The sequence below is a fragment of the Ceratotherium simum genome, chromosome 5 (assembly GCF_057802395.1).
Source record: "Ceratotherium simum simum isolate JZ-2026a chromosome 5, ASM5780239v1, whole genome shotgun sequence".
Lineage (NCBI taxonomy): Eukaryota > Metazoa > Chordata > Mammalia > Perissodactyla > Rhinocerotidae > Ceratotherium > Ceratotherium simum.
Window position 1 is genome coordinate 37,537,111 of NC_141904.1, and position 17,196 is coordinate 37,554,306.

The 17,196-nt window shown below is 35.8% G+C and overlaps 1 protein-coding gene across 4 annotated transcripts in view; it reads right to left on the reverse strand.

Moving 5' to 3' along the window:
• Positions 1-17,196, reverse strand: part of CLASP2 (cytoplasmic linker associated protein 2) — a 170,822-nt gene that overhangs the window by 128,512 nt on the left and 25,114 nt on the right. For all 4 annotated transcript variants that reach the window (XM_087430684.1, XM_087430682.1, XM_087430683.1 and 1 more), the window contains exon 7: positions 8,267-8,337. In XM_087430684.1, coding sequence (XP_087286810.1) covers positions 8,267-8,337 — 71 coding nt within the window. The remainder of the gene's footprint in view (positions 1-8,266; positions 8,338-17,196) is intronic.

The following is a 17,196-nucleotide window of genomic DNA, read 5'->3' on the forward strand; positions in this document are numbered from 1 at the left end:
AACAGACTGTATTGAAATGTTAAAAGTTAAGAAACAGTCTATTTGCAACAAAACCTTATTTCTTTCCAGCCACTCTGCAGCATAACAACAAAAGGCCAAATTCCTCTTGTGAGCTTTTAAGGCAGATTGCAGGGCTCAGCGCCACATAATAATCCCACAGGTTTTTAACTCTATCCGGTTTGACTGCCCAGAGCTGCTTCACAATCATCTGACTGCTTGGTTTTTCACTCTTGTGTAAGAATAAAGACAACTAAACAGAAAGGCACCTGAAAGCCAACCCAGAACTTTTCAACTGATAGTCATAATAGTGCTTTACAAATCCATGTTTGCCTAAAAATAAAACTGCTAATGAAATCTTTCATATGGCCTTGAAGTTAAGCTTATGTAACATATTTAACAGATAATAGATTAATAACCAGAATATATAAAAAGAGTAACTATAAATAAATAACAAAAAAGTCAAATAACCAAAAAGTTGGCTAAGGATGCCAAAGGTAATCCACAGAAAAGGAAATACAAATAACCAAACATATGAAAATGGTCAACCTTGTTAGAAAGCAGAGATGTTTTTAAAAGGGTGAGATATTTTTCATCCATCTAATAGCAAATTTTTAAAAGATTAATAACAACAAGAACCGAAAAGAATGCAGAAGAGCAGGCACTGTTTGGTGGGAATGTAAGTGGTAAAGCCTCTTTTGGAGGAAATTAGTTATAGCTAACACAACTTGAAATAAATAAAAACTTTGATCCAGAAATTCTACTTCTAGACTATTTTATGAAATACATATGTGTGTGTGTGTTTACACATATATGATTTGTACAAAGGTGCTTATTTCAGAATCATTTATAAAAACTGTACGTGACCAAACAATCTAAAATTCCATAAAAGAAGAAATGATTATGATACATCCATATTATGGAATACCACGCAACAGTTCAAACAAATAAGGCAGTTACACATGATGACATTAAAAAAAATCTCTATGCCATATTGAATACACATAGCAAATGGCAAAAACAGGTTCAGAATATCATTGATGTAAACATAATCAAAACAAAACCATTTATTTTGATACTTAATATGCATGTAAGGCACAGTAAAAGGTATGAAAAGACTAACTCCATACTAATAAAAGTGTTCATCTCTGCTTACACCTGGGTTTGGGCCTTAGAGGTGGTTCTGAGGAGATTTTTGTTTTATCTGCACTGTTTGAATTTTGAAAAGAACATATCTGTGTATTAAGTTCATAATTAAAAATAAAAGAATAAAACAACAACATGGGTTAGGAATAGCATAATCTATTTGTTATGTATGTTCACACGATTCTAGTGTGATATCTATGTATTACATGTGAGAGAGACTAATATGCAGAGGAATACATATGAAATTGCTAAGAACTATAAGTCCCAAGATAACCTGTTTATATATATATCTCTTTATTATTTAGATTTTTTATTTTTTAATAAAGGTGTATTACTTTAATTATCAATAAAATCCAATATAAGTATTTCCATTTTGAAGAAGAGAATGAGCAGAAAGGTTACCCTCTCAGCTTATAAGAGACTGTTACTTTGATTTTTTTAAATCAATACATTCCTAAACAGTCTCAATGCATTTATGTATTACTTGAAAAAAGAAAAATTAAGTAAATATATATTGATAGCAATTGAACCTATAAGGCTTAAGAAAGAAATAAAATCTGGATGTATCTCAAACCAAATGCAACATTCAGTTTCCTGTAAATTAAGGTTTAATAAACAAACAAACTTGGCAATGCCCTTAGGTACATGAGAACTTAATTTGTTAATTTTGATGCCTTTTGCCTTAACTAGTAGTTAAAATTACATTGTTATTTATTTCTATAAGGGCATATAAAAGTTACATAAATTCTTGGAATAAACCATAACAACATGCAAAATCAAATTTACTATCATATTTCCATTAACATGTACACAATAGTTTAAATGACTGTTTATGAATATCATCATTTTGATAAGTTTGCATCCTACTACTCACAGTCCCAAGGGGACAAACTCCTTAGAGAGAAGTCATTATATAGTCATAAGCAAGGCTGAAGCTGTTAGGAGTTAAAACTCCCAAATACAGACCCATCTTCCTTAAGAACCTAGTGAAAAAATACACAAAACATTTTTGAGGAACCTCAAATTTCCCTTTGTACACATCTCTGGTATTGTTTTGATTATAAAGTATACCTCTAAGCATCTTAACAAAAGGTTTAATAATGAAAAAACATCCTCAAGTATTAGGTGTTATGAAGGACAATATCAAATGCACACTTGAGGCTCTGATTTGGTTCTGGTTTGCTCTCTGCGCCTGCATTTGGGACTAATAATCTCAGGAAGCCTCAATTTCCCAATCTGTGAAATGGAAATACCAAAATACTCTGTGCACTTCACAGATGTATTTGTACCCAAGGAGTTAATGTATACTAAGTATACTAAAGTGCTTTGGAAAACTATAATGCACTATAGAAATACGTTTTTAAAATAATTCTTATCATAACAAAACACTGGCAAAATCAATTTTTAGTCAAATTATATCCCGTATAGAATCTGTAAAAACCTAAATATTTTCTAGAGAACTATTTACTAGGGACACTGACATATCACAAGCACGTTAATTAAAATAGTGCCCAGGGCAAGCCATTTTGCTTCTTTAAATACTTTATTACCAGAGAATTCTACTTCTTGTCAAATACAACATGAAAGATGTCAAGCCAGCTAACCAAACCCTCCAGCCAAAATCTGTCATTCTTCCAAAGGCCATGTCGTCTCTTCAAAGCTTTTACATATATTCCATGTTTCTTCCAATATCCCTTCATATCCATCACCAAAGACTGAGGGCTTGCTTGGGTTGCAAGGTGAACTGTCACCTTATATTTGCCAGATCCAGTACAGACATATCAAGTAGAAAAAGATGCCAAATGACAAGTAAGCACACACATGCATACGTGCACATACAAGTGTATACACACACACATACACGAAGTGTCCTTCTTTAGGGAGAAATATATTTCTTACACAGCAAATGATCGTCACTTTAAAAGCAAGTGTATAACACAAGCAAAAGAAGAAATGTAAATCTTACTCACCATCTCCCATAGCCATTCAGATGGTCCAGGGAGCTCTCTCAAACCAAGAGGTCAAACAGCACAGCAAATAAATGCAGCTCGGTGCCTGCGCCACTGGGCTCGGCCTGCAGCCTGCAGACACCCGGAGCACTGTGTGACCCAGGCCGCGCTGCAGCTCTGCACCGCAATAGCCAACAGCTGCTACTCCACTTCAAAATAAAAGTCTGGGGTCTTACTGAAAACCCTCGTCTATTTAGCAGAGCCTAACAGAGCTTGATCACGATTATTCCTTAACTGCACATACGCGGTTAGATACAGGTTATGATGTTTCCCTTTATACTGGCTGCCTGAAATTTAACGTAAGAAAAGCTCTGGGAGCCAGTAAATGCCATCCCACTGGGGGACTTTTAATGCAATCATCAAAACACAAGGCATGTGTTCAGCAATCATTTTCTGCTTCCCTAAAGATATCCATGTAATCAGTAGCAATCACATGATCTGATGGATTAACTGATTTGCGCCTTTTTAAAAAGGTTTTCATCCTTTTATCGCTACCTTTTAATATTTATAACAGAAGACTGCTAGAAGTGCACAAACAGGAATAGCCCAGTTTCCATGATTAACTGCTCTCATTATGCAGGAAGCATTTCTGGCTGCCGTAAACAAATCACGTCAAAGGCAGCCCATCAAAGGCTGCTCTGTGTGCGGACAGCAGGGCCACATGGAACAAAGCTTGCTTCTGGTGGAGGAGACAGAACCTAGCCAGTGCGCAGCTGCAGAAACACGGAGCACCCTCCACCCAAGCTGCACAACCATCAGCACATTGTCAAGCTCCGAGAAGGCCCTGGGGCTCATGGTCACAAACAGATATGTTTTAAAATCAACCTAAGAAAAGGGTTGCTTTGCTTTTCACCAAAAGGTATGTTATAAACATATAAAACACTAGACTGCAAGTTACCTTATTGACTCCTATAAGCCAAATATCAAGGTAATTTCAAAGCCTAATTTCTATGCTTTATTTTATTGTCAGCATCCCTGAGCAATTCTTTTCCTAGCAAGTGTTTCAGACAGAGAAGCTGGGAAATATTTTACAATGATTACACGCCAAGACTGCATTAGGTCCTACACACACACTAGACAAATCGGAATTATGCATAGTTTTTTTACAGTGAAAAAGACTTGCAGTCACAGCCACCAACACTGTTGGTGTTTACATCTCGGTTAGCGCAGGAGACTGTCTAGAAAACTCCATGACAATACCAGGCCCTGACATAATTACAAGGGGCCTGCAACTTTCAGTCTTTTCCTTCCTACAAGGCTGGTGTTGCCTCCTTTCAGCCACTATCTGATTAATTTTAAATCCAGTTTCCTTCTAATAGCAGAGCTAACTCCACTGCACTTAGGGATTCTGCCTAACTTACTCTGTAATACAAGAATTAAAGTCAGGCTTAAAAAAACCCTCAAGACAAAAAAATGCCATGCATTTCTCACTATTTCTGAACTAAATGATGTGCTTCAATCTCTGACGATACGATTTACTTTGTGTTCTTGAGTACGCTGTACTAATGCTCTAGAAAATCAAGTCAAAAAATTCATTCAAAACTTAAATCAAGAGTACAGATACGGCAACTATGAAGGAAATCAGGGACAAAAGCATGAAATGTGGTTACATATCAGGACATGCATAAGGGAAGAAGAAAGAGAAAAAATAAACAGACTCTTTCTCCGAATAAATGTAAGCAAATAGCGTTAGACCATGTCACTCCCACTCACCACATTCCTCTCCACCCTAAAACCCTTCCTACTCTGAGAAGTCCATCAAAACTCCTCCCATGGCCTATAAGGCCCTCATATCATGGTTCCTGCTTACTTTCCCAACTACATCTCATACACGGTCTACCTTCCAATCCACCCCTACCCTCACTGGCCTCCAGCCAGCCTTGGCCTCCTTTCTGTTCTTCAAATATACTAAGTCTCTTTCCACCTGTGGGCCTTTATGATCATGTTTTCTCTGCCCAAAGCACTTTCCCTACCATTTATCCCATGACTAGCTCATTCTCATTTATCAGGTCTCAATGCAAATATGTCAATTCTGAGAGAGGCTTGGCCCTCTATATAAAGCAGCATAAGCTACTTTCTATCTCCATACCCTATTTACTTCACTTAATGAGTGTTCACATATGACAACTTTTACCTATAACAGCTCTTAAAAAATTATACCACCTTTACAACAAATCCTCTGTTTTTTGTTTTTGTCTGTATTTAGTAAAATGACTTCATCCCAAAACATTCTAAATCAATATATTAAGAGAAGTGTGATGTTTATTATGGTTTCAGGCAAAGACACACTAAAATTTTTACTTACCATAATAGTTTCTAGTCACTGAATATCATATGGAACAAATACCATATGGATGCCATGTTTGCATGAACTCACAACAATTTGCTTTGTATATGTACACCAAGTGAGAGAAAGAAGAGGTGGTATCTTCAATGGTTCTTCATTCTGTTGTGTGCTTGAACTATTTCCACAAGTTTTCATATTGAGCCTTTATTTTGCCCTAAAATGTTTTCCTGTTCTGTAACTTCATTTTAAAGTTTTAGTTTGAGTGCACAATAACAATGAGCCAACAAAAAGGCTGAAAATTTTGTGGGGAAAAATTGTGCAGAAATAAGAAAGGAGTTGAATAAACTTTCATTACATTACTTTAGGTACAAACTATTTATTTGCCTTCAGATTGTTACTTAAAAAAAATTTATTTTCAGTGTTCAATTGATATATTTTTCTACCTATGAAAATTATTCAAGTATCCTGGGTTGGGATGAAACACACCATAATATTAGTGGAAATAATTTTTCCATTTAATGGCTTTTCACTTAGCAAGGATTTTAGGAAAATTTAATTTAATTTTATTAAATTCATTAAACAAAGAGTGGTTATATTTCTTCCATTACCAACTATAATCACTCTGGATATTCATTTACTTGTTTATCATCTCTCTCTCTCACTAGAATGTAGCCTCCTTGAGGCAGAAACTTTAACTGTCTTCTTCAGTATTGTGACATGATCTAATTTACATTTTAAGAAGATCGTTCTCACTTCTGGGTAGAAAATAGATTCCAGGGGGCAAACATGAAACAGAAATCTATTGCAGTGATCCAGGTAATAGCTAAACGAGACTTAGGGTAGGCTTTTAGCAGTTGAGATGGAAAAAAATAAGCAAATTTGGGATATATTAGGATTTCAGAGGCAGAAACGACTGATTAATAACAATGGGGGATCAATTCAGGTTTCTAGCCTGAGCTGATGGTGGTACCATTGGCTGACATGGGTAAAGTAGGGGAGGAACAGATTTGAGGGAAAGGAAGAGACAACAGGGTTTCACTTTTGGACACGTTAAGCCTGAGATGCCTATTAGGCATCCAAATGAAAATGTCACCTAGGCCACAGGCTACCAAATCTAGAGCATAAGGGAGAGATGAACGAGGGCTAGAACTACACATTTAGGAGTCATCAGCTAATAGGCATCATTTAAAGCCTTTGGGCTGGATTAGAACACTGAGGGAGAATAAAGACAAGAAAGTGGAAAAGCCTGCGCCCTGGGACCTGCCAACATGATAAATGGTTCCTGCCTCTAGTCTCCTCCCTTATTAACGAATCCATTAAAGCATAATATTGTCATCAAAAACATCATGACCAATTTCTATACCCCAATATATACATATTTTAGCTTTAATGTTCAATTTAACCATACTTTCAATACTCATATCATAATCTCCAAAAAAAAAAAAATCTCTGAAGACTCCCTCCAAGAGAAATAAATGCCAGATACTAACCCCAAACCTCTCTGATTATGGACAGAGAAAAAGAAATGAGAGCTAAAAGAGTAAGGAACAAAAAATCTTCTACTTTGAAGGTAAAAGAAATAACCTCACAAAATATAAGAATGACAGTACTTTCAAAATAAACCATATCCAAATAATAAATATTTTAAATTGTAATATGCATTCAACTACATAGTCTGGAATACACAAATGAGAATGCACTGTAAATGGTATGAAAACACACAAGAATTTTAACAGCTCTCCATCTTTCTGCTGTTTCTGGTTTCTATGGAAATGGACAGAGGTAACTGCTGGAAAAATAAGGACAAGGTACTTAAAACACCTACTATTCAAAGAAGTGAGAAACAGTTGGCAGTCAGGGTGAGGACGGGTAGTGCTGAAGTCAATTTATGCTTCTAGAACTAAGTTTAGATTAGGGTAGACACAATCTTTTTAACACTGAATGTCTCACTCCATCTGCCTTTCTGCAAAAAAAAAGGCTCAGACTTTGTTTAATCCAGAGAAAAAGAACTAGATTATATTAGTAACTAGTTTTTCTATTATTTAACTATACAATTTAAACACCAAATTTTTTCTCCAACATCATTTACATTACTAAGCTAACCACACTCTCTTTAATATGAACCTACTTTCTTAGGTGGAAAAACCATCTATGCTATCTTTGGAAATAGAATATATTCTTTGCATATGTGGCTAGTTAATATTTAAAGACTGAAGTCCAGGTAAATGCTACCCAATAAAAAAAAACACACAATTTAGCAATCTTACAAAAAGAAGAGCGACCACAAAATCAAATAAATGCCAGATACTAACCCCAAACCTCCTTGAATTCCAACTTGGTCTCATTCTAATTAAGAAGCCAAAGATGATCACACTGGTGAAGTTCCAGTGTCTCTTGCTCTTCACCAGCATCATAACTGGTAGTCCACACACAGGTGTAACAGAGCCCATCAACCCACAGTTTCTACTAAAAATAACTACATAAAACAATTACTCTGGGAATACAAAACACTTTTTATGCATACAACGTGGAAGGCAAGAGAGTGATCGTATCTTCAACCCAGAAGGCACAAAAAATAAGGCAAAATAACAGTATTATTTTACACAATAGACCCACTTTTAATTTTCACTTACTCCAAGAGTCAGAGGATAGGTAATGATCAGCAGGATGTAAAGACTTTGTTATTATATCCTAACTAAGTTTCCAGCCACAAAATCAAATCCACTGAATCAGTGATATAATGGCTGACTTGGAAACGTGTTTTTAGTGTCTAAAACTTGGCTAAATAATTTTAGAAATGTTTGAGAACTGAAATAATTATTCTTACCTTTGCAGACACTCAAAATCATACCGCCTGAATTTTGCACTTCATCAAATTTGGCAAATATCATTTCTAATCTGGGAATAAAGAATAAATTTTATTTGTTTGTTTTACATACAGTTTAAATACAAACAATCTTCTTCACCATCTTCCTGAGAAAAAAGCAATTCCAGGGATTCAGTTAGTTCTACACAACTCTCTTTTACAATTGACTCACTTACTGAAAGGAAACACAAAACCTCTCTCTTCAGTCAAGAAAAGCAGCCAAATACAGGCAGCACTCTACACACTTGCAGGTACATTTGCAAAAAGATAACTTGCACGCAAGGCAGTTTCACGTGTTTCTTCCATCATAAAATTATTTCTCTAAACCCATCAAAACTACTTTAGTTCCAATCATATAATGAATCCACTCAGTCACCAAGACATCTTTAAAAAGTACATAAAAATCATTCTAAAGAAGCTGAAAGCAAACATAAAAACAATGAAATATAAAATGTCAGAAACAAGTGATGCTGATATGACTGATAATCTGATGTTTTCCCTATTAACCTATTTTCATTTAACACCAATTCCACTAGCACTTCTGATTTTACATTCAGAAAGACTTTCTACACTTCTATCACTTTTTTTAGTTAAAAATGTGTTTCTTATTACAAAAGCAATGTACACTCATTATAAAAGAAAATTAGGAAATATAAATAGGAACAAAGAAACAAAACACAATCCTACCATCCAGAGACTTTAACTGTACTTGTTCTGATGCTTTATATTTATACATATATTTTCTCCACACCAAAATGGGATCATGGTGACAGCACTATTTTTTAGTTTGCTTTGCCTTTACTTTCCAATATATCATGTTACAATTTATTCTTAAATTTATGACTTAGAGATTTGGGGGAGGGTAGAGGGACACTGCCATCTTGTCTTTAACTGCCAAATGTTTTTCTCTGTCGTACTCTTATGTTTCTGTCATAATTTCATTTCTAAAAGCTTACTTAAACCTTGTTTCACATCCTGTCATTTCTTACTTGTAAACTGAGGATGCAGATACTTTTTGGCCTAAAAAAACTTTTTTTAGTTGAAAACCTTCTAGGAATTCATTATAATGGGATTTCTAAACCTTAACCTCATGTTCTAACCCTACCCCCAAATTCAACAATTAATAATATTCATGGGCCGGCCCTGTGGCTTGGTGGTTAAGTGCGCGCGCTGCGATGCTGGCGGCCCGGGTTCGGATCCCGGGTGCGCATCGAGGCACCACTTCTCCGTTCATCCTGAGGCCGAGTCCCACATGCAGCAACTAGAAGGATGTGCAGCTACGACACACAACTATCCACTGGGGCTTTGGGGGGAAAAAATAAAATAAACAAAATCTTTAAAAAAAAAAAAAATAAAAATAATAATAATAATATTCACACATCTGAAAGCACTTCAGTCGAAAGACACAGGTCTCTTCACCCTACAGAGTAGTATCTTCCAGAGTTGAGCAGACACTAGGCAGGCTGCGCAGAGACAACATGTGGACAAAATGAGATGAGGGGGGGAACACTGGAATTGGAAGGTGGGATGTCAGAATGAAGACGCGACAAGCCAGGAACAGAAAGGAGAAGATTTAGGAGAGTTCTTTGGGAAAAACGCAGAACAAGATGTTAAGAAGCATGAAATTAGCACTCAGCTGTAGAGTAGCAAAATAGGAGTAGGAAACTGAGGACAGAAAGCTCCAACATAGAAGAGAGTTGGTAAAGAATTGAGGTGGGGCAGGTAAAATATACAGCAAGGAATGGAGACACAGGCAGCTTTAATGGGAACAGGGGTCAATTGAAATACTAGGCAAATATAACAGTAATAGGCTAAAAAGAAAGAAAGAAAAAAGGGTCAAGGTGGAAAATATCACCCAAAGGTCTTTTGGGACTGGGCTGGGCTAGGAAAGACACACAGAGATGCTTACCTCACACCCTTCATCTTGCTGCCAGCCCTCACTTTGCTCTTTATATATTTCCTACAACCGTCCTGCCCTCTCTTCTCCCTTTCCTTCTAATGCTTCTCACTTTACCAGCTTTCAGGTGAAACAAACACTGACATTTGTTTGGTATTTATTGAAAACATTTCAGTTCCCTGTTTAAAATTTTATAAGGAGTTAAGTTCATATCCTCCTATCTTAAAAAAAAAAACAAAACTAAACTAAACACAGTATAATTTTCCTTTTATGTGGCCCTCACTGGATCACCCTCACCCGTGATCATTAAGCTTGAAACAATAAAAAGCTCCATATAGCTATTTAGAAAAACAAGCTTATTCATAACGGAGGGTCATTACACATATAATCTGATGCAAAAGGAGGAAAGAAACAACTTAAGAGTAGAAAAAAGAGACCAAGATCTTTTAAGTAATTCAGAAAGAAAAAAATTATGAAATTCAACAGAAGAAAAATACAACAGAGGTTGGATTATCCAAAAGATTATAATCACAATTTAGGAAACCAAAGAATAGAGACCAGTAAAGTTCTAGGAAGGTTCTGACTCAGGGTAAGGATAGAGACCAGCAAAGCTTTAGCACAGAACTGGAAAAGCAACTCTAACCAAAGTCCATATTTAAGTTTAGAGTCATAATAATAAACCACAAGTACAATATGAAAGAGACGATTAGGTATCTCAGAGCTCATGTTTTTTTGAGTAACAGCTTTATTTGGATAAAACTCACATACTACACAATTCACCTCATTAAAGTGAACAATTGATTGATTTTTAGTATATCCACAGAGTTGTGTAACCATCATCAGGACCAATTTTAGAATATATTCATTACCCCAAAAAACAACCTCATACCCATTAGCACTTACTCCCCATTTCCCCCAATTTTCTCAGTCCTAGGCAAACACTAATCTACTCTCTTTCTAAAGATTTGCCGTATCTGGGCATTTCACATAAATGAAATCAGACAATATGCAGCCTTTTATGACTGGCTTCTTCCACTAATAAGGTTTTCAAGGCTCATCTATGTTGTAGTATGTATCAGTCATTACCATTGATGGCTAAGTAATATTTCATTGTATAGATATACTACATTTTGTTTATCTACTCATCATTTGATGGACATGTGGGGATGTGAGGTGTTTCCACTTTTTGGCTACTATGAATATTCATAAAGCCGTTATAAACAACTGTGTACAGGTTTTCACATGGACATCTATTTTTCTATCTCTTGGGTATATAGCTAGGTGTAGAATTGCTGGGTCATATGGTAATTCTATGTTTAACATTTTGAGGAGCTGCAAACTGTTGAAGCTGCACCACTGCTGCACCATTTTACATTCCCACCAGCAATGCATCAGAGTTCTAACTGCCCTACATCTTCAACCACACTTCTTATTGTCTGTCTTTTTTATTTCGGCCTTCCTAGTAGGTGTAAAGTGGTTTCTCTGTAGTTTTGATCTGTATTTCTCTGATAGCTAATGATGTTGAGCATCTTTTTATATGTTTATTGGCCATTTGTATATCTTTTTTGAAAAAAGATCTCTTCAAATACTTTGCTTGTTTTTTTTTTTTGCTGAGGAAGATTGGCCCTGGGCTAATATCCATGCCCACGTTCCTCCACTTTATATGTGGGACGCCTGCCACAGCACGGCTTGATAAGCGGTACGTAGGTCCATGCCGGGGATCTAAACCTGCGAACCCCAAGCTGCTGAAGTGGAGCATGTGAACTTAACCATTACACCACCAGGCCAGCCCCCCTTTGCCTGTTTTTAAATTGGGTTATCTGTCCTTTTACTGTTGAGTTGTAAGAGTTTTTTACTATATACTTGGGACATCTTTTTTTTTGTTGTTTTTTTTTTGGTGAGGAAGATCAGCCCTGAGCTAACATCTATGCCAATCCTCCTCTTTTTGCTGAGGAAGACCGGCCCTGAGCTAACATCTATTGCCAATCCTCCTCCTTTTTTTCCCTTTCTCCCCAAAGCCCCAGTAGATAGTTGTATGTTGTAGTTGCACATCCTTCTAGTTGCTGTATGTGGGAAGCCGCCTCAGCATGGCCGGACAAGTGGTGCGTCAGTGCCCACCAGGGATCCAAACCCAGGCCGCCAGTAGCGGAGCACGTGCACTTAACCACTAAGCCACGGGGCCAGCCCCGAGACATAAGTCTTATGAGATATATGATTTGCAAATATTCTTCCCATTATGTGGGTTTTCTTTTTGATTTCTTGATGATGTTCCATGAAGCATAAGTTTTTAATTTTGATAAAGTATAATTTATTTATTTTTTCTTTGGTTGCTTATGCTTTTCGTGTCATATATTAGAAACCATTGCCTAGTATTTTCTAAAAGTTTTATTGTTTTAGATCTTACATTTACTTCTATGATCCATTTTGAGTTAATTTGGGGGTGTGGTGTGAGGAAGAAGTCCAACTTTATTCTATTGCATGTGGAAATCCTGTTTCCAGAGCACCATTTGTTGAAAAGACTATTATTTCCCCACTGAATGGTGTTGGTACTTCTGACAAAAATCAATGGACCATAAATGTAAGGGTTTATTTCTGGACTCTTAATTCTTACCTATATGTCTAATGTTATGCCAGTACAACACTGTCAGAGCTTATCTTTTTAAAAATAGCTGATAGAGAAAAACAATTTTTAATTATTATTTTGAAACTATTTGATTCAATGGCTTTATGAATTATACTTAGTTTAGCTGTTTTAACAAAGAAGAATGTTTTTGATATAAATATAAGGGTGGACAAAAACAGAACTTCAACCTTAGAGGGCTGTATCCAACAGGAAATTTGGTAACCACAAAGAAAGAAGCATGAGAGGCAGAAATCTCCCTTCTGAAACATTAAAGTTAGAATATAATCACTATGACAAAAGAATATAGTTTCAAATGAATGCAATATTCAGTATAAAGTTAACTCTTGAGAATAAATGTTAGTGGAAAGAGGGAAACAGTAGTGCAAGAATCATCTGAAGAAAGGGGTAAAGCAAAATTCATTCATATTTTACCTCATAAAAGTTTTAGAACTCTTCAATATAAATGTGTCCAGTCAAGATTGTGTGTCAAGATTCAAAATAGTACCTATAAAATAATGAGGCCATATACTAAAAGAATAGAAAACACTCTGCATGCCTGAAGAAGCAAAGTTCACCACACCTTATACCTATGCAAAGTCCTTCCCATTCCCTACTACCTGCCAGAAAAGCATCATCGATGAGAACAACACAAGCACAGCACAGGGGAAAGAACTATGTACTGGGAGTCTGGAAGCCTTCAGCTTCTCATCAACTAGCTGTCACTGCTTGGGTCTCACAGTCCACATCTGGCAAGTGGCTAGCCACAATCAGAAGAGGGAGAAACCATATATAAGAATGGATGGAGTTAATAATACATTGGCTTACTTCAGTAAGAACATTAAAGTATAAGCTACCCACATATGATAAACCCCTATGAGGTTGATTCTGATGGGGGGGAAATCAAATAAGGAGTTTCCTATAACAACCAAAATTATTTATAAAACATAACTTAAAAAGAAAGGAACATTATAGGCCAACCTTACTTCAAGCATAAATGCAAAAATCCTAAGCAGATATGTGGACACTTAATTTATAACAGAGAGAACACTGAAGATGTTTTCAGTAAGTGGTGCTAAGCCAAATGGGTATCCATATGGAGAAAAAATGTATCTGAACCCCTATCTCACACCACTTACAAAAAAAAATCACATGGACTATAAATCTAAATGGGAATAAAACTTCAAGACAATTACACAGAGAATGTCTTCACGACATTAAAAGCAAAGATTTCTTAAACCAGGAACAGAAATGTCTAGTCATTAAGGAAATGACTGAGAACTACATTAAAATTAAGAACATACGGGGGCTGGCCCAGTGGCGCGAGTGGTTAAGTGCACGCACTCAGCTGCGGCGGCCCGGAGTTCGCCGGTTCGGATCCCCGGCGCGCACCGATGCACCACATGGCAAGCCATGCTGTGGCGGCATCCCATATAAAGTGGAGGAAGATGGGCATGGATGTTAGCCCAGGGCCAGTCTTCCTCAGCAAAAAGAGGAGGATTGGCAGATGTTAGCTCAGGGCTGATCCTCCTCACACACACAAAAAAATTAAGAACATATGTACATCAAAAGACACCATCAAGAAAGTAAAAAGGCAAGTCACAGGGTAGGAGAAGATATTTGAAACATATATATAGCCGACAATGCGCTTGTATCTAGAATACATTTTTAAAAGTCCTATCTGGTGCAGCGGTTAAGTTCACACGCTCTGCTTCGGCAGCCCCGGGGTTTGCAGGTTCAGATCCCGGAAGCAGACCTACACACTGCTTATCAAGCCATGCTGTGGCAGGCGTCCCACATACAAATTGGAGGAAGATGGGCACAGATGTTAGCCCAGGGCCAATCTTCCTCAGCAAAAAGAGGAGGATTGGCAACAGATGTTAGCTCAGGACTAATCTTCCTCACCAAAAAAATAAATAAATAAATAAAAAGTCCTATCAATTAATTTTTTTAAATGACAGACCACCCAATTTTTAAAAAGGGGCAAGAAACCTGAAAAGATACTTCAAGAAAACATATCCAAATGGCTGATAAATACATGAAATGGTGCTCTCCTTTATTAGTAATCAGAAAAATGCAGATTACAACCACATGACAACACATGCACCACAAACCTAAATTTAATAAAAGTAAGATTAACAATGCCAAATATCAGTGAAAATGCAGAATAATGGGAACTTGCAAACAGTGCTAGTGAGAATATAAATGGGTACAATCATTCTGGAAAACTTTTCGTCAATATCAACTAAAGGTGAACATACCCTATGGCCTAGCAATTCCACTCTTAGATATATTCCAAGAGAATGAATACATATGTACACCAAAAGACACGTATAAGAATGTTTTTAACAACATTATTCATAAAAGCTACAAATGGAATACAACTCAGAAGTCCATCAACAGTATGGATTCATAAAGTATAGCATATTCATACAATGGAAAACTATATGGCAATGAAAATGAACAACTGTAGCTGGATCCAACAACCCAAAAGAATCTTAAAAAGATAATACTGACTGAAAGAAGCCAGACACAAAAGAGTACATCCTATATGATTCCATTTATAAAAACTTCATAAACAGGCAAAACTAAACCATGGTAATAGAAGTCAGGATTGTGGTTACTTTTGGGAAGGAGAGAAAAGGCACAAATTAAAAAGGATTTGGGGAGGCTTCTGGAAGGCTGTAATGTTCTACTTCTTCACCTGTGTGGATATATGAGTGTATCCACTTTGTAATAATTTACAGAGCTACACACTCATGATTTACATACTTTTCTGTATGGATGTCATAGTTGAATAAAACTTTAAAATACTTTAATAAAAAATAATTCCAATATAAATTTTAAAATATATAATGTAATATATATTCATACATATACACAGTCACACACACAAATATATGTTAACATCATTTCTTTCATCCACATAAGATAATGTAGAATTTACTCAAATGAAATTCTTGTTAGCTCTGGAAATAGAAAGCGAATGAATGAATGAATAAGTAAACAAAATGCATATTTATTGGACAACCTTATTACCAAAAAATAATTGGTGCTGGAAAAAAAATCTACCTGGTAAGAGAGACAGCCAGATATGATTAGACCCCTGATAACAGAACACACCACCACCTATGAAGTAGTCTTGCTCCTCCTGACACCCCCTGCCAAAAATCTGATCAAGCCCCCAGATCCAACTACCAATTTACAGGATATAAAGACAGAAGAACATGTTAAACTACACCACAGAAAAAGAATTAGCAACATCTAGTATATGGGAAACTTTAAAGGATAAACTACCCAGCTCACTCAAGAATAAAACACAAGGAAAAAACAGTTTTGGGGATACACAAAAATATAAAAAGATTTATAAAACATATCAACTAATTGTTGGAATTTATTTGGACACTGATTCAAACAAATTGTTAAAACTACATACATACGACATTTATGAAACAACTGGAAATTTGAACCCTGAGTGGATATTGGGTATTACAGAATTACACGGAAAAAAATTTAAGGCGTGACGATGGTATTGTGGTTGTAATTGAAACAAAAAATTTTTTTCCTTCAGTAATATACTGAATAATTACAGATGTAATGTTATGATGACTTGGGTTTGCTTCAAAATAATACAGGACAGAGTAAGTAGGTAAGGATATAACATACAAAACCGGCCATGAGTTGTTAACTGTTGAAGCTGGGTAACGGGTACATGAAGGTCAGTTATACTACTCTGTCTACTTTAGTATACGTTCAAAATTTTCCATAAAAAAAATTAAGAAAAAAAACCCTTTCAGGTCTCCTTAAAATGGGGACTAAAATTTCATTACAAAAAGAAAATTTAATTGGAACAATATCTTTAATAAAAATAAAAACTCTCAGAAGTACTAAATAAAAAAACTATCTTTGAAAAAAATATTCTGATACACTAGAAGCTTATCAACAGGATTTTTACTGACCTGATTGATGCTACTCTACTCAGATAGTCTTGATTTTCTTTTTATTTGACTAGGTTTTAAGAGTAATGACTGATTCTTATAGAGCCTTCTGTTATCCAGTATCTTGTATAGTACCTTCAACACTAAGTACTCAAAAAATATTTACTTAATGAATGGATTAATATTTTTACTAAATCCTTGCTCAAGCATCTTCCGAATAATGACTATTATTGTCTGGTATCAAAAGACAGTTACCTGACAATGATATTTAATTACGTATTAAATAATATATAACATATGAGCATATAATGAAAGTGTCCAAAAAAATTACAGGACCTTAAGAACTTTTTAAACGGTGATAACCTATATATCCTTTTGCATCTTTTGAATTTTAAAACATTTCAGAAAATTGAACTTATTTAAAACAAATGCATGA